Raw genomic sequence first — 19,587 nt, forward strand, 5'->3', positions numbered from 1 at the left:
ACAGTATGCAAGAGACTATGTCCTTTCTGAAGACTACAGGGTTTAAACCTTGTAGGGACTGTCAAAAGCAGATGTCGAAGAAGAAGAAGATCCCCAATAACAACAAAAAGGCGATGGAAGGACTGCTTGCAAAGAGTCTAAACACTTCCAGTTGATCAGGGTAGCATTCCAACCATCGATTTCACCTATTGTGCCACTCTCAACAAAGGTCTACTGTATGCAAATCTGCAGATGAGGTGCCTCCAGAAGGCAACCCCAGCAGCCAAGATCAGTTTCCACCATTTTAAGCCTCATCAGTGAAGTGTAGTTTGAAACCTCTAGCAGCGTGCACAAGGCACCAGGGCTATACCCTTGGCCACTTAGGGCGTTACATCAATCACTCAAAATGTGATGGGTGGAATGCTTGCAAATAGTCTTACCACTAGCAATCCCTTGGAATACCATTCCAACCCATTGTTTTACTCCCACCATGCCGCCTTAGACGAAGGGCCGCTTAATGCAAATCAGTATTGACGGCTTTTCATCTTAGAAACAGACCGTCCCCCTATGGCAGGGTAGGGCTCCTTACAGAATGGACCACAAGCAACCCCAAATCAGTTTTAGCTTTGTTAGGCCTCATGAGTGAGATATAGCTTGGAACCTATGACACTATAACTATAATTTCTTTATTGTTTAATTATTTAAAATCTTACAATATACAGTTACAAAAATACTTTTAGTATAAAACCAATAAAACTTTCATCATAAAATTCATTAAAATATATCCTTAGTATACTTCATTTAGGACTTAGTCTACTAATTTTGTTTTTACCATTAATACATTTTTTACAAAGGTAGCATTCATGGCTATATCATTTGATTGAAGACAACATTTCAGGGCTTGCCTACATGATCGTATTCCACGTACAATAAAAGGGTCTTTAAGTAGTTTCGTCCTTTCATTTCGTAGTCCCGGACAAATACAGAGCAAGTGGACAATATTCTCCTTTCCGTTGTTACATAGTCTACATATTAAACTCCTTTCAGAGATTTTCCAAGGCGGGAGGTGGCAATTTCCCGGAAGGATTCCAAATCTTGCTTTTAGAAGGATTTGTTTGTTGTTTCCTGACCATGGTATTTCTAAATAGTCTTGAACCTTCTTTGTTTTATATCCATTTATTATTGTCCAGGCATGTTTTCTTTTTGTCAGACTATCTTTATCATTTAAAATTGATAGTTGATTTGACGTTCTATTAATTATTTTCTTAAAGGAAGCGTTAGTTATGGTATTATTCCAAATTGCGGTGACTGCAAACTCTTCTATAGCCTCTTTAAGAAAAACCCACGGTGTGGCCTTTGTATTATTACTTATCTCCTTCCATAATAGCTGAGAGATTTGGTTATCTTGATCGTTTTTAATCCGGTTCCAGGTTTTAATAAAGTGTCCCTTCCTCGCATAATATTGGTTGGTTAAACCAAACTCAAGTCTAATTTGGGCTGGTGAGGCATTTGTTGGGAGATGAAATAGTAATTTGTATGTTTTAGATACAGCATTATTGATTGTTTCCGTATCCCTTCCCATTAACGACTCACTGCGGTATGTGATTGTTGGTTGTAATCTTGCCGCTATAACCTTTAAAAATGGCCCATATGTGAGGTTGCCCAGCGATCTCTGCAAGATTCTAAATGCAGCTGTTAGGGAGTTGGACTTCCTCTGAATATCTTTTATTTGGGGCTGGTAACTACCCTTCTCATCGAAAAGTACGCCCAGGTACTTATACCTGTTCTAGTTTGGTATTTTCCATATACCAATTACATTTTTTTCTTAATTTTTTGCTCTTTGCGACAATCATGACCTTTGTTTTGGTTTCGTTGACACAGTGAGAAAGGGACCCACATCTCTTGAGCACTTGAGGTGTTATTTCAGTCACACAAAAGAGGATGGGAAGAATGCTTGCAAATAGTCTAACCGCTGGAAATCACTCAGGGTAGCAATCCAACCTATTGTTTTTCACTCACTGTGCCACTTTAGAAAAAGGCCCACCTTATGCAAATCAGTATTGGCCATACTTCTTCTGGGAATAGTCTATCACAAACTGCCAGTTGAGTTCCCTCCCTCAGAAGGGAACATAAGCAACCTCAGAATGGTTTCACACTTAAAAATGTGATGCGGGTGATTTGATGGGGTTCTAGCGTTTCTCCATGATCCCACAATGTTCCCACTGGTCCTTGTACACATTGCAGTGCTATAAAAGGTAGGGAGATACACCACTCTCCCTAGATATCTTATGAACAGAGATCACAAGGATGCAATAACAATAGAGTATCAAGGACACGCTATCATAAATATCCCACCACATAAATATATATTCAATATAAAAATTGTTCTTTTTTGTAGTCCTTTTTTTATTCCATGGCTTGCTTGCCACTTCTTCGTTTTTAGCCTTAGAGCCAACATATGTTTTGTTGGGATATGGTGTGCCCCACGACTCCCTCAGAGCTGTATGTTCTATAAGATCTACATGGTAAGCTCAATCCTCTGTCCTGGTTGTAATTCCATCCTGGATAAGATCAACAATACTCTTGAAAAACCATCTCCAATATCTTTTTTCTATGTTTCCGTCTCCACAATCATGAGTCCAACAAGTGAAATATTTATAGCTGATTCCGTTTACTCCAGAGAGAACCTCACTGTGAAAGACTGTAAGTCCCTTTATGTATGTTCTCCTGTGTGTGTAAGAGCGAGTGCATCAACACCGGCGTGTAGAGCACACTCGCTCTTACACTCACGGGAGAACATACAGAGAGGGACTTACAGTTTAACTTAAAGCGTTACATCAATCACACAAAAGGTGATGGAAGGAATGCTTACAAATAGTCTAGCCATAGGCAATCGCTTGGAATAGCACTCCACCCAATTGTTTTTCACCCACTATGCCATTCGAGACAAAGGCCCTCCTTATGCAAATCAGTATAACCCTGCCATGCCCAACAGATGAGCAAGCCCCCTTCTAAAAGGGGCCACAAGTAACCCCAGACCAGTTTTGGTGCTGTAAGGCCTCATTTGTGAGAAAAAGATGGGTTGGAATGCTACTCCAAGCGATTGTCAGTAGTTAGACCTTTTGCAAGCATTCTTACCATGATTTTTTGTGTGAATGATGTGACAGATCACCACCAGGTATGTCTCTGGTTCCTATAGTCCTTCCATGACTCCAAGTCTTGTGGGGACGGCATCAAGATTAATCTAAAGTCGGTTCTGGACAGCAAAGTCAAGCTATATGTGAACAAACACCTATGAAGGTACATAATGGTTGGTCCCGGTGAAGTCGAGTACCCATTCTCGAGGCCATTCCCGCTAAATATCCTCTTCACACTCCAAGTTGTTAGTTAAGTTCAAATCAAAAAATGTAAGAAGTTGAAGAGTGACTCTCCTTCTTCCCCTCATTCTTGCCAGGAGAGGTTGAGTAGATGTCAAGGTGCCTCCAGATTTTGCTTTTGATCCCCCACCAAGGAACCGATTCCCCAGTTTATACCGATGCGAACCAAATTAACGGGTCCATTAGCGATACTGTAACAAGATGAGGCATTCAAGGAAGCAATTTTGTGCATCTTTAGCATCCTTCTGGCTCCCTTTAGTGAATTCTCAGGCCCAAAACATCTAAGTAGACCTCCTGGTGGGTTACCATTAGAGGGTCCATCCTTACGGTGACCGCATCTCTTGACTTTTATGCAAGTTATGCCCTAATTCCAAGGTTGAGCCCAAACCCGATTTCAAATTCAGTAGCAAGATTTTCACTGGCCCCTTGTGTGTCAATGCCAACACCACCGCTGCCAGAGAAAGAACCCATTGCCTTTTCGGGCTCCGAAGCAAATCTTACACAACCTTGACAAGTTGCGTTCTACAAACCTTTGGCACAGCCAGTTCAACTTCATTCTCACTTGGATAGATCACTGCCTTTGCCTAGAATGCTCCATGCTTCCTTTGGCTTCAGACTCAGAACAATGTCAACATGGTGATGGAAATGATGGAGAAGGGTGTATCCAATTATTATAATGAGAACATTCTTCTTATGGATCTTCAGGATGCCATTGGGTAAGACACTTGCCCGGATAGAGGGGTGAACTCTATCCGTGGACCCTCCACTGAAAAATCTGATTCCTTTGCTAAGGTGATCTGACGTCTGATAAAGTTATAGACCTCAAACTTACCTGTGTTGAAAAAAACTAATGTCCTAATGGAAATGCTACAACCTGGGCAGACTTCCAGAGAAGCACTCCTCCCTTTTATTGAATTCCTGAGGGACACACTGATGGGAACTTGGTCCAAGCTTGGCTCTTGTCCACCACTCGACAGGCTGCCAGAAGTTACAGACTTGCACTTCAAGACTCTTTTTTCCTATATTCATCACCTTACACCTGAAAGCTTGGTGACCCAGGCATCCACTCATTCTCTATTACATCTCTTGATAGTGAATCAAAACACAGAGAGGAGTTTGATAAGAAGATGTTCTTATCAGCCAGCCTCTCTCTCTTCTCAGTAAATGTCAGGTAACTCCCAATACTGACATGCTTTGTGGGATAGATTCAGCAAGATCTAGCCGAATGTTCCTGAAGGCTTCCGTGCCAAACTTGCACAGATTATACAAGATTGTCATGATGCAGCAATGTACCTCCTCCACTCTGGGCTGGAGGCCACCGACTGATTGGGCAGGGCAGTCGGTATCAGCTTGGGGCTTCGGCACCACGCATGGATGAGATCCACAGGCTTCTCGAGTGACGTTCAAGCATCACTAATTGACATGCCATTTGATGGTACATGTCTCTTTGGAGATAAGGCAGGCTCTGCACTGAAGTGCTTCAAGGAAAGCAGGGCCGCAGAGCACTCCCTCTGCTTTTCTGTGTCAGTGTGGCATTATCCCCAACAATTGTGCACCCCTTCAAGGCTTGGAGCAAAGACAAAGCTAAGGTCCACCTCCACAGCAACAATGCCCCCCCCTCTTTCAAGGCTCTGGGGTCAGAGATCTAGCTGACAATGCCCAGGCCCTCTGGGGCAATACACTGCTCAGTTTCCCACCACTGCTACTGACACAAAGCTACTTTAACTTGTCCTCCACAGCACATGGCCAACATGTTCGAGGCAGTATAAGGTATTACCTCTATGGGTGGCAGAGCAACACCACATCTGACAGTTGATGCTTCAAACACCCAGCAAGGTAATGCCTTCCCATTCCTTGCAGACCTACCACATATTCCACCTACATCAAGGCAGTTGCCAGATGACCATGTGTCCATTTTGCAGCAGGAAACAAAAGTCTCTTTAAAGGTGCCATCGAGAGGGTCCTGGCATCAGAAATATGGGTTTGAAGTTCCAAGACGGCCCAGGAGCATTTTCAGTTTTCTCTGCTCCCTTTCGACCTTGCCAGTGCCCCTCGGGTGTTCACAAAAGTAATGGCGGTGGTAGCATCACATCTTTGAAAGTTGGAGATACCATTCTTCCCCTACCTAGACAACTGGCCAGATGATAGCAAACTTCCTAACATCTTTGAAATTCTCGATCAATGAGCCAAAGTCACAGTTGACTCCTTCTCAGAGGTTACCTTTCATCAGAGCCCATCTGGATACAGTGCAATATCGAGCCTTCCCTCCAAATCAATGAGTCCAAGACATTTGTGCTATGGTCCCAATGTTTCAGCCTCGATCCTGGGTCTCAGTGAGAATGGCACCAAGACTTCTTGGCTTCCTGCATTCTGATAGTGGACTATGACAGATGGCACATGCGGGCTCTGCAGTGAGATCTGATGTCTCAGTGGGCTCCGCGCCATGGGAACTATCTCAATGCATCCAGGTTTTGGAGACGAGTGCAAAAGACCTGCAGTGATGGCTACATCACTTTAATTGGTCAGGCTGCAGACCTCACTCCCTACTGCACCCAGAGCTGATGGAATTGAAAGACGCATTGCTGTTGGACTGGGAGAGGTGGAGATCAGAGGACCCTGGCCTTTCACTTGGTGTTGAAGGCCTTGCTATCATCCATCAAAGGCAGGCTGATCCAGGTGCTTATGGACAACACCAGCGCCATATGGTACTGCAACAGACAGAGCAGAGTGGGGTCCTGGTCCCTGTGCCTCTGAAACTAGCTGAGTTGGCAGGCCAGTTGTAATATAGCATACACATCAAAACCTCACTGATTCTTTGTTCAGTGACTCTTGAACTGACCATAAACACTCCCAAAGACTTGTCATTGGACACAGAATCCAAGGATAAATGAAACTATTGCACTTATCGCGTAAGTACTATAGCAACGTTTACAGGTGGCCTTCTGCCTTGTAGTAGCTAGAGAGTTCTGCTATTCTTTCGTGCTTCCTTTTCTATGTACAGTGTTTTGTTTCCTATGTATTGAAGTATTTTCATTTTTACAAAGAAAAGCACGTACTGAAGTGGTACCTTTATTGAATGAAATTACTGTGTGTTAAGTGTCTAACTCTCATCCCCTACTTGAGAAAGCATTGGCCTGCTGTACCTTGCTACTCTGCAAGTCAAGTGCTAAATTGAATATTTGATAATGCAATTTGCTGTCTAATATTACAGTGGGCCAATGAAAGCAATGGTGAATTCTCACAAGTGAAGCCTGGTGAATGCCCTGCAACTACCTGGCCCAGGTCTCATACTCATCCCATCCATCCATCTCTTCATTCAATCTTCACCCATCCCTCCACCTGTTCACCAATTCAATCATCTAATCACCCATGTGTTGGAATATTCAAATATCTTCCTATATAGCCACCTGCTTACCCAGTTAACAAAACATTCAATTTGTTATGCACTCAGTCATTCACACACACACTGCCACCCACTCACTCACTTTTCTATCTACATAATCACTGGAACCCTCTCACTTGCACAACCTCCAATCATCCATCCATTTACATGAACACCAATGCATGGATCCATCCATCCATCTGTCCGTCCTCCCATCCAACTATCTGGTCGATCAATCCATCCATCAACTATCTGATGTTCTCCTTTGATTCATACACACACACACACACACACACACACATACACACACACACACACATAGACACACACATACACAAACACACACACATATCTCAATTTTCAAACCCCCATAAACAAACTGTGATAACAGCGTTCCCACCCCATTTAATCCCTTTGGATTTTTTGCTTTTGGGACTTCCTGGTTTATGAACTTCTGCCTTGGGTGAGTTTTAATAACTGAGTCTCACTCACTGTAAGCCCTGTTGAAATTGATTGAGAGGGCTAACAACAAGTTGTGCAGCTAGGGTTTGTAGACTCTGGGATGCGTGCAAACATGTGTGCGAGGGCTGAGCATTTGAGACTCCCTGCTAGGTCAGCCTGGTATCTGCACACAGGTAGCCTGCTACAGAGGGGGATCTTCATGAATTGCACTCGTGCACCCAAACAGCAATGTTTACCAGAGAGGGGTGGAGTTCATGGGAAGGCCGCCATCCAATGGGGTAGCTACATTTCCAAAGCAGAAGTGCAGTGGACAAACAATAGTCTGCCAATGTTTCTGATTGTGAGCTCCACAGTAAGGTGCACAAGTACCTTCAGCATCAGGTTCCCATGGCCGTCCCAGTCAATCTGCAGATCTTCCCTGTAGCTGAGCCGGATCGCTGACATCACAGTGGTGTGGATACGAAGGAAACCTGGAATGGCATTATGCAGATTTAAATGAAAAAATACGTGTCTCTTGCTACAAGATAACAAGAAATGCATAAAAGAGGCGGATCCACAGGCTATTTCTGAGAACTATCTGAGTAAAATGAAATGGATGAGCAGTCAATGCCGTAGGTGGCATAAAGGACAACATAATATTCACTGAAGATGTACTCTGTAACTGGCCCCAACGAGCCCGAGAAAATGAATACTGCAATGAAAAGTTCCAGTCCAATATATCCCTTTTATTTTATATGTGTAACTTATTTGCATCTGAGCAGCAATAAACAAACCACAAGCATCCTGACTCGGGCAAAGGGGCATAAGAGGAGGTGGACTCAAAAGGGAGGCTTTCGTCCACAATTTCTTTACCTTGAGACCAAGATATAGGGGGACCAAGGGAATCAGTGGTGTCAGCATACACCTGCCCCACCTCTTTGGCTGTCACACGTGTCATTATTACATGACATTATACACACTTTCAATGTGACCTTCCCGAGTGCTGTTCATCCACTCGCTGCTCCGCTATGTGTAGGAGAATAGGCCAGAAAGGAGTGTCTTGTCAGATTGCACCTATCTACAATGAAGGGTTCATTTTTGTATTACTTTGTTCAAGCATCAAAGTGATGAGAATGTCTTTCGACTGACATAAGAGATGCGCCTTGGAGCTTTCATTTGAGTTGTAAATCTCCCAGCTGTAAACAAAGACAGTACACGGTCCCAGTGAACAAAACACCTCACAGAACATTGTAATATGCTATTATTATTACCCAATCTGCCCTGGTACATTTTTCATTGTCAATGCAATGGTGAAATGCTGAGTTGACCATGATCTGGTCTACACGTGATCTGCGGTACACACACACATATGTCAGCAGTGAGTGCTTAACACAGTGAACTGTATTAAAAAGATGCATGCACGGTTTGGTTTTGATTCCAAGATCTAAGATTTTCGCAGCGTCCGGGAAACTCAGCCTACAAGATGCATCAGAATCAGAAATGTGGAGTGCATAGTGCTGCCACAATATTCCTGCGGGTGGCGCAGTTAAACTAAAGAATGAACTTCTCAAAACCTGCGGCGCGAGGTATCCATTTTAATGTGGGAGCTGAAGTAGGCCCGTACTCAGGCAACAAAGAAAAGGCATGCATGAATTGACTTCTGGCATGAAACATGCAGGTCGCACAAGGACACAGAAACTCGAATGTCGAGTTTTATTTCAACTGGAGTATTTATTATGTCACAAAGTAGGACGAATCGAGGGAGCACATTAGGATAGCTGGGGGCTTCAGCTGCGGCCCTGACTTTGACGCCTCTGGCACAGACCTTGCTACCCCTGTTTTCCTAAGTCACGGCAGGGTCGGATGGGATAACAATTCGGGACTGGGCACCCCAAACGATTCTCAGATCAACTCCGTTCATGAAACAGCATAGGGCTTGTCTCTATCATTTTTAAAGAAATGTTTGATACATTATGTGTTTTAAAGCTCATAGAGCCAGAAACATTGGTGAAAACTAGAAGCACCACATTTTGGCTGGGCAGGTGAGGTGAAATCATTTTTTAAACTCAAGGGGATATATACGAGGAAGTGGCGGAGCATGTCGTTAGCCTCCTTGACTTAACGACACGCTCCGCCACTTTCGAAACGCAAGGCGGCACCGTATTTACCAGAATGTGGTGCAGCCTTGCGTTTCCCCCTGCGTGGCGCTAAGTTTAACAACTTAGCGTCAACGCAGGCACCGTTGCACCAGAATGCAAGGGTGTCTGTGGGTAGGGGAGGATTGTTTATGTGTGGGAAGGTGTCCCTTCTTGTACATAAACAATCCTAAAATGCCATTTTGTCACTTTCATGTATGCTGCCGCATGCAGCACACATGAAAGTTACAAAATGGCATTTTTGTAAAAGGTTTGTTTATGTACAGGAAGGGTCACCTAGCTACACATAAACAAACCATGGCATTTTGCTTTTTCCATGTGTGCTGCAGCACACATAAAAAAATAAAAAACGAGGAGCTATAATGCATTTCTCCTCATTTCGCCAATTTAATACCAGGATTTTCCTGGTCTTCATTTTGGCGCTGCCTCCTATGTATGCCACCCTTGTACAAAGGGGGCAGAGTCAATGGGTATTGCAGTGGAACGCCCACCACAACACCCACTGCACACCCCTTACACGCTATCCATAGCGTTAAATGGGGGCTTATGTACAAGGCAGCGTTAGGCCACTTTAAGTGGCTTAACGTGACCTTGTAATTAAGGCCCACCCCTATCGCCACCACAACATCACTATAGGTGACGTTATGGTGGCGGGAAGGGGCCTGTACTTATGCCCCCCAGTTTTAGAAAATATGAGCCATCCAGATATCTGCGCTCCACTGAAGCAAACAACTTGGGTACCTCCCTAGGGTACACAGATCAACTGGGGAGGTAGAAGTTTTGTTTGGGGCACAGCCAAACTCTGGATGAACTACCCCCATCTGTCCGAGCCATGCCAAGCCTTCTGGCATTCAGAAAGGCACTTAACACTTGGCTCTTCGCATGAATTAGTAATCTGGTTCCAGCTCTTATCCTGCTGTAATTAAGCTAGCGCCTTGACGCCCCTTGGTATTTGTGCGCTTAAGAACTGTATTAACATAAATAAAGTGTTGCAAAGGCCGTAACTCAAAATGTGGTTATGTTTCCCACGTAGCCATTTTATTTTAATCAGCATTACTGGTATTTTAATGTCCTGGCCTGTACGAAAATGAGGAAAATCAGTTAAGGCTGGTATTTTTACCTTTGATCGATATGTACTTTAAACAGTAAACATAAAGTGAGAACAGTTTAAAATGTGGTCTAACACTGCTTTAATGATCCATGACAGATAGTTCAAAATAAACAAAGGCAAAAAAGCCATGTTAAGAAGTAATACAGGCATTTTTAGTATTGTGTAAAGAATCCTCTTTCAATATTATGTTCCAGACTTAAAGACTCTTAAAACATGAGCAAACAGAAGGTTCCTTTTTACTGTAGTTTTATATAGCGTGAACTAGACCCAAGGGCAGCAATTTATGAGCACCAGTCACATTACAAAAGATCAAATTCGGTTTTGTTTTAGGCCTTGGGCAATTGAGACATTTGCCCAGAATCACATGATGTTGAGCTGAGGCTGCGATTCAAACCTATTTCCATAGTTCCTAATTCGGCAGCTCTGACTTACATTACAGCCTCTCAATTTCCTTTCTGGAAAAGGTGCCTCACAGCGAGGCCTATGCAAACATACACTCTCCTCTACCAATAGGCCTGTAAGACTCTGGAGCCGAGGTGCCAACAACATGCCCTCAGCAAGACCTCTTCCCCCTCCCCTGCCAACTAAAGCCTCAGGGTGATGGCCTGGCAGTGGAGGGGGTGAAGAGAAGCACAGAACTGCTGCTGCTCCAGGGGAGCTGAGGTGATGATGGCCCAACGGGTACAAAACCTGCCCACAGCCAGGCGCAGCAGTTTAGCAGCTGGGCAGGGCAGGGGAGCGGGACACTGCTTCTGGCCGTCTGCGCCGCCTCCACGGGGGCCAAGCTAAAGTCTGCAGCAGCCAGAACTATACTGGCCTAGCGACATTGCAGCGAGCTGCCCCCTCCTAACCTGCCTGCCAATCATGCTGGGCCCACATTCCTCTCCCTTCTATGGGGTGGAAGATTACTCCTCTCTGGTGACTTCAGAGGGTCTGTGGTGGAGGACATATTTGAGGGCCCTGCTAGGGTCAGCATTGTTTCTGATGCCGGAGGAGAGTGCAGAGGGGAACTCAGTGCAGAGCATGGTGTGCTTTGAGGCAGCCAACTCTACTTTCATAATGAAATGTTGTTATGACATGTTGACATCTAAGCACATTAAACATTGCTTTGAAGGCATTACACTAAGATTTCCAGTGGTAAAAGGTGGATCTCAGTCTCTGAAAAGCTATCTTAATCCCTCTAAATCATCTTTTAAGCAATCCCTGAGGATGCTTTCAGCAAACTCTGAGGATTCCGATGCTTCACATCAATTGACGGGAAAACTGGCAGCCATACCTGCACTGGAAATCTGTGTTCAATACAGGCTGAAAGCGGTAGGCAAAAAAGACGTGATCGAAATTGTCTTCTCAATCATTTACCATGAATAACTCAGATTTGGATTGGCTCACAATCCAGACAGAATGCTGACGAGAACATGGTATTCCACATCATGCTAGATGTTTCACATGTCCAAGTGGGTTACTAATAACACAGCACTTTTTGTACATATGCTCTGGGTGTTTATGTTTCTGGAAGAAGCACTTGAAACCCAATGTGTTGTGCTTAAATTGTAAAAAATATATACGAGCCAGGGCCCAGAGCATTCTATTGCAGCCGGCACCACCCACTGCTGCCGAATGGCAGTGCCAGCATTACCTATTAACCTTCACACTTAAGCAAGTGTGTCGTTTTGGACAATTGCAGGTCACCCCAAACCACAGGTATGACCTTGAAATGCTATTTTTATCATTTTGTTAATAAATTAAATTGCTTACCACTTGTGTTAAGCTCGAAAAATAGGCTTAGTGTGCCACCATGTGGGGTACTCGCATAAACAACTGCAAGCGTTTTTTTTTAAAGTGCTGGTGCCGAGCACCGACAAACACCAGCACAAATTCAGCACTGCCTGTGGAGCATCGGCAGGGTGCGATGACACACAACAGCTCTGGAACTAGCTTAATATTTTTTACTAGGGTGCAGAACGAGGGCTGTCCATTGACAGTTATCTTGAATGACTTCAGGCCTCAATGTAATTTGCTTCTTATTTGTTATATAGTATACAAATTATTCGTTTTTTTCAACTGCATTTGCAATGTTTTTAACTTTTATTTTATTTTGATAGGTCATTTCTAGAGTATAACGCTTGAAAAATACCTATGTAACATTCTGGATAAAAGGGAATTTTCAAATCTGCTCAGAAGTTCGTTTTCTATACGTCTGTTTTCACGTTATGTGACTTGATGCTTAATGAAATCTCCAATCTTTGCAACCCCAAACGTCTGAGGTTTAAAATTAGGAACACAGAACAGTTCTCGCCCTGGAGTGAAACCAACTAAAACTGAGATAATGTTTTCAAAGTTCAAATGAAACAATTGAAGAACTCTTTCATTGGCAACAAGAAACTTTAAAATGATGTTTTTTCCAGATTAGAAAAAAACCGGACATTATCTATTTACTGTGATAAAACGGAAGTAATTCAAAACGTTAGGCAAATATATAACACGGAGTATACTTTCCACCACACTGCAATATATTTTTAGATGAATAAGTGGATGAGGTGTAAACATGACAAATCCCTTATGTCTGCTCCATGCCACGCTGGTGGCCTGCCCGGGGAGGGTGAAGCTGGCTAGGGGCCACCTGTCCACAGCAGTGCCTGAAAGCTGCTAACCTCTCATGTTTTTCCCACCTTAAATGTCATTCTCTGCCAAATCCGTGGTTGCAAGGATCAGCAAAAGAGGAAATGGTTGTCATGAAATGAAGGAAAGATGCAGAATGCATGTTTGTTTACAAGAGGGAAGGATTCTGGAATGAAAAACTTGTGAGGCGGGAACTGGGGAGTGGTGAGATACAGACTGAGCAGCCTTGTTCGGCTGGGCCTCGTGCCCTGACACGTGCGTGGTGCCAGTCTAACTAAAGCATAGGGCGTTGCCCTGCTAAGATTATCCACATAAGGCACCAGTGAGCGAGGGGTGGAGCTCAGTCTCCGCTGGAAACTGGCCTCGCGCTGACAAGACTTAGTGCCTTTAAAATGTTGCACTTTTCTAATTCATCTCTTTTTCCAATCTTACAGTGCGCATAGACCAGTACTATGGGGGTCATTATGATGGCGCATTTTCCGCATACTCCGGGCTGGCGGAAGCCACCGCCGGCCCTGAGTATGCGGGAAATCCGCCGAGGAGGCCTGAAAGACCCACCGCCAAATCAGGATGGCTGGTGGGTCTCACAATCTGTCCGCCGCTTTTCCGCCGCCGTCGGAAGGCGACCACGGCGGAAAAGCACTAACATGGCTGGCGGTGTCTATCAGACACCGCCAGGCATATTAGGATGTCTGCAATTCTATGCTTTTCCACGGCGGCTTTTCCGCCGTGAAAAAGCATACGGACCTTCACTTCGGGGGCCCGTTGCGGGCCCCCTGGGTGAAGGGGTGGTGGGGGGTGCACATGGGGGGTACCTATGGTACCCCCCTGCATTTGCGTGCACAATGCAGCAGGCACCGCGCGGTGCCTGCCGCTTTGTGCACGCAAATGCTGTGCATGCATTTTTTACATTGGGGCGGGTGCAGCTTGAAGCTGCACCCGCCGCAATGTTAGAGATAGAGGATGTGACCGCCACCCTGGCGGTCACATCCTAATCAGATCGGAGGGAACGCCGCAGCCCATGCGGACGTTCCCTCCTCCTCAGGGGTCGCGGACGGACTCAAGTCCGTCCGCGATCCTAATCGACCCCTTAATATTTATGTAGCTATTAAAATTATGCACACATGTAAATAAGTATTAACAAAGCCAGTACGTCTGGCGTTGGCTACCATCCTTTGGCCAATTTTTGTTTTGCTCTGTCATGGTTTCTGCAAAACTTTATTATTGGGAAAACAGCCATGCTCTCATAAATCAAAAACGTATCATTGCCTAAAGGCAAACATATGTTTTTGGTTTCATGAAACCACACATTACCATAGTAGCACCTAGCACACAAGGGGACTACTTTGTGTGTGGATGTGCTCCCTGTAAATTGTCAATGTATATGTACACAAGGGAAACCTGTAAATTGTCGATGCATATGTACACAAGGGAAACCTGTAAATTGTCGTTGTATATGTACACAAGGGAAACAGCACAAGATGGCTGCCAACACTTCCTGGTTTGAAGCGTTGAAAGCCAATGAGCATGCAGCTCGTGCTGATTGGCTGCCACTGTCTGTCAACACTCCAAAACAGAAATTGTTGGCAGCCATCTTGTGCCTCGGTAGACTGAGGCACAAGAAAGCAGAAAAACAAACGTGTAGAACTCAAAAAGGGGGCAGGGTAGAAGCACCCTGACCCCCTAGGCCTGCCCAGGGGGTCCCACAAGGACCCCCAAGGCCCCAAAAATGTTTTTGTTTTTTTTTAAATCGCGGGGTACGCGTACGGTGCGCGCACGGTGCTCGCTTATAGATACATAAATGTTTTCAAATTTGATTTTCTCAACAACTACTGGAGGGATTTACACGATTTAAACAAAAGGGTGATCTGCGAATCAGACTCTACCATTTTGCCAAATTTCTTGTAATTCCGTTCAGCCGTTTGGGCTGTAGCCGTGTCTAATCGTCCTATGGAAAATAACATGGGGAAAACACGTTTTGGGACCCCCTTTTTTCTCAGCCCCCACTTCATGAATCCCCCCCAAAACTTTCAGGGAAGGAGCAGAGCGGAGTGGGCCATCTTCTTCGAGAAATTCAGAAAAGATTCATCAACCGGCACCAAAGTTATTCCCAATAGAATGTTGCGGATTTACTATGGAAACTAGGTCCTAACTATATCTACCTACTGGCGAGCGCCAGTATGTAATATATATATATATATATATATATATATATATATATATATATATATATATATATATATATATATTTATGTGTGTGTGTGTGTGTATATATATGTATATTCATCAGTGAGGTCATTTGAGATGTCATCAGTGATGTCATGAGTGATGTCACTGACCATGTCATGAGGGATGTAATATGTGACGTCATCAGCAGTGCATTGCGGTCGCGCGAGTTATAGTTAGCTGAACTAACTTTAACGGGTGAATTTTAATGGTTTTGTATGAGTGAAATGTCCAGCTAACTATAACATGTGTGAAACCTATGGTTTTTTTTGTGAATTTCTAAGGTTTTTTGAATGCCAATTCCTAATTATATCGTGGCTGAAACCTATGGTTTTTTCAGTGAATTTCAAAGGTTTTGTAAATGATAATTTTAAAATGTATTATATGTTATGTTTTTTTATACTGATTTACCACATTGTTTTAAAGTATTTATTTTTAGATATTTTTAATTTTTAAATTACATTAACATTTTTTAATATAAATTGAAAAAAAATGTTTTTAAAAAAATTGAAATTGTAATATTTTTTTATTTTATATATTTTTTAATTTATATATATTTTATATAGCAGGCAATGCTATCCTATGGAAGGAAATTCAAGTTACTGTAAGTATGGTTAGAATTACTTTTCAGGATCAGTAGTGGGCTGAAAGATGCAGCACTGAGGTCTCTCCTGATGACAGGTGAGTAAATCGGAATTCGTAGTTCGGCTGATTTTAGAGGAATTTTTTAAAGTTTCAAAACATCACACTTATAATTTCCAAGTGAAACCAGTCAATGTTAGCCTATAGAAGGAAATTCAAGTTACTGTAAGTATGGTTAGAATTACTTTTCAGGTTCAGCAGTGGGCTGAAAGATGCAGCACTGAGGTCTCTCCTGATAACAGGTGAGTAAATCGGAATTTGTAGTTCGGCTGACTTTAGAGGAATATTTGTAAGTTTCAAAAATAGACACTTCGAAACTTTTCTGGTGAAAAACACACAATAGATTCCTATGGAAGGAAATACAAGCTACTGGTAAGTACACTTAGATTTACTTTTCAGGGTCCGTACTGGGCTCAAAGATGCAGCACTGACGTCTCTCGTGATAACAGGTGAGTAAATCAGATTTCGTAGCTCGGCTGATTTTAGAGGAATATTTTGCTCAATAGTGAAGGAAGGAGGCGGGGCCTGAGGTGACATGTGTGCAAACATGCCCTGTGGCGCGTTTTAAGTTGGGGAATTAATTCCTCTTCAATCCTGAGGTCCCTTGTGGGCCAACTATCCCACCAGGTACCTCCAGTATGCGCCAGGGAGCTGCGTTGCAGAGAGTTGTTCAGAGGCCACGCCCCCTTTTTAGAACACTCCGTAACGCAGCTCTGTGGCACTTACTGGAGGTACCTGTTGGGCTAGTTGGCCCCTAGGGGAACTCTGGATTGAAAAGGAATTAATGCCCAAACTTAAAACCTGCCACAGGGCATGTTTGCACACATATCACCTCAAGCCACGCCCCTACCTTCATCCATTGTGCAAACGTGCCCCGTAGCGCGTTTTAAGTTGGGGGATTAAGTCCCCATGCATACTGGGGGCCCCTGGGGGCCAACTAGCCCACCAGGCACCTCCAGTATGCGCCAGGGGGCTGCTGCAGAGAGGTGTAAAAAGGGGCGTCCCTCAGAACTCCCTCAGAACAGCATCGGAGAAGGTATCAATCGCATCAGATCCCATGCTGTTCTGAGGGACCTTTCAAGGCTAAGGAAATCTAAAACATACATACCGTCATGTGACAATTTCACTAAACAACAACAGACTGCATTACAAACTTTATGTGATGACTCTGGCCTGGTATGGGAACACTTCACATGCAAAACCGAGTTTGCTGTGTACGTTTTGACGTGCCAATGTGGCAAAAGATATGTAGGGTCTACCATTCACCCCGTCCATGTGAGGATTCTGCAACACTTGAGGGCAATTGCCAATCTGGACCAAGCATACCCAGTGGCGCGACACATTCATGAGTCCCATGGGGGCAATGCAGATGGTCTAACATATTTTGTTATAGACAGCATCCCCAAGAGCCCGAGAGGAGGGAATCGAAAACTTGCGTTACGCCGCCTGGAGTCAAGATATATAATTCTCTTGAACTCCAAGATCCCTTCAGGTTTGAATGCGGATGAAGCCCTTAGTGTCCACATTTAAGTAAACACTTCCAAGCGTTCTGTCCGCTTCTCCTTTCCCGAGTACCCTAGAACAATTGCATTTAATTGTATCACTGTAAATACACTGCGCACATAATTGTCACTATAGGGTGATGACACAAAACATTGCACCGAACTTATCAAGCCATGCCAGGCATCAGGCAACCCCCGTTACCAAGCACTACATGAGCAGTACATAAAGTAGTGGTAGGTCCCGCTCGCTATCCCAACTATGAGCAGGAGCATAATCCTTAAAACATTAGTTAAGCTTCGGTGATAGTAAGGGCCCACAGGGTACATGTACCGTCAGCTTTAGGACTTACCGAGTCAGGATGAGAAGCGTGTACAGCACCCTTCAGAGCGCGCCTAGGAAACCCGCAATAATGAGGTTACAGCGCCAACCCAATCACTGTGCTTATATGAGCAGACATGTCCATACCGTTTGTAGGAGCACACGGGATTCGTTGTCATTTGTGCCTGACACACATGTACCAGTAATCGGTGTAAGGAGGGAGTTTTAAATGTTCGTTTTTTCACAATGTTAGACACAATTATTCACATGTTATAATTTAAGCACAAATTATATTGTTGAAATATGCCGCACAATTACGTTATATGTGAATTCAACAGTAACAGTAAAAAGACTTCCATGATGCTAAAAATTGCAAGTCATGTAGGAGGCAGCGTCATCACCTTGGGTGTAACCATGTTACCATAGCAACTGCCAATAGCAACAGTTGAGCCTACCTAATCATTGACAATGTGCTTATGTATATATAGCTTTGATGTTAGTATGCATTTGTTAGTGAACAAGGCGGGAGCAGGCCGCCGAAACGCGTCTGAGCAGAAACTGAGCAAAGATATAAAACGTTTGAATTGAAACTCACGGAGTCAGCGCCTTCTTTCATCAGAAGTTTGGTATGGTAAAGAATATATATATATATATATATATATATATATATATATATATATATATATATATATACATATATATATATATATATATATATATATATATGTTCACAGAAACAACAAAGTTCGTAATGCGCTCTCAGGAAAAAGGCGAAGGAACCCAGTAGTAGAATCTGCAGTTTTAATTACACAACGCGTTTCAGCTAAAGAGCCTTGTTCACGTGTTCATATATATATTTATTTATTTTTATCAAAAGCTTTTGTCTAACATGAGACCTAAAAAAATGCATTGCCTAACAGGTTTAAGAGCGATTTTTTAAGGTAAGATTAAAATTCATATGTCTGGGAAATGTTATGAAAAAACACATGCTTTATTAAAATGAATATTAAACCTCCGCTAACCCACATGGGAAACAAGGGGAAACAGTGGCACCAAAGATTACAGTTCCTTTTAATGTCGATATTACCAATGTATAACTTGTCTTCCTGCAATTGGTGGTGTGTGCTATCTTCTGAAGGGCTCCAAGGCTTCTCTGCCATAGCTACACCAGTGTAGCGGTAATCCTCAAGCACCGTTTGCAAATACTCATTGCCAGCCCATCCAGCATTCTGCATCCCTTTCTCTTTTATTGCAGTGCAGAGGCACTGCCTCCCATCAGTCACCCATTGGCAAAAGTCTTTTTTCATACTCTACTTATAGTCCTAGGACCCTCCCCTCCTTAACTATGTAAGGGGATATGGAATCCCTTGTACTTCCTGATCTGTTTTTTTGTCCTCTCCACGACTCGCCCCCGCCCATTTTGCGGAAGTGCCGCACTGCCGCAAAATTGCGGCAGCGGTAAACCGGCTAAAAATCCTTGCTTCCAAGTGATTAATCTTTCCTATTTGTCCCTCCTTTTTGTTGGTTGTTCACTCCCACAGAGCAGCACTTCATTACTTGTAGCTTTCCACTTGTCCCATTTAAGCATCTGTTTAGGGACTATCTTTCCCTTTCTCTAAGAGCATTTCACATGAGCATTAGATGCTTTTAGTGGCTCCGGGCTCTGAGCTCCGAGTTGTGTAAACAGGTCTGTAATTATTGTTCTCATCTACTCACATAGAATGTCAGACGCTGTTTTCGAGGGCCTGCTTTAAATTACTTTCTCTGACTTCAAAGTGAGAGGATTTTCCCAGTCCCACAACCCGTCCTGCTTCACTACTTCAGCTGTCTGAC

The 19,587-nt window shown here is 43.6% G+C and overlaps 1 protein-coding gene across 1 annotated transcript in view; it reads right to left on the minus strand.

Annotated features, from left to right (window-relative positions):
- Positions 1-19,587, minus strand: part of VWF (von Willebrand factor) — a 1,169,185-nt gene that overhangs the window by 902,096 nt on the left and 247,502 nt on the right. The window contains exon 13 of the mRNA XM_078673989.1: positions 7,570-7,670. Within this exon, the coding sequence (XP_078530115.1) occupies positions 7,570-7,670 (101 nt within the window). The remainder of the gene's footprint in view (positions 1-7,569; positions 7,671-19,587) is intronic.

The sequence above is a fragment of the Lissotriton helveticus genome, chromosome 1_1, assembly GCF_964261635.1.
Source record: "Lissotriton helveticus chromosome 1_1, aLisHel1.1, whole genome shotgun sequence".
NCBI classification, from domain to species: Eukaryota; Metazoa; Chordata; class Amphibia; order Caudata; family Salamandridae; genus Lissotriton; species Lissotriton helveticus.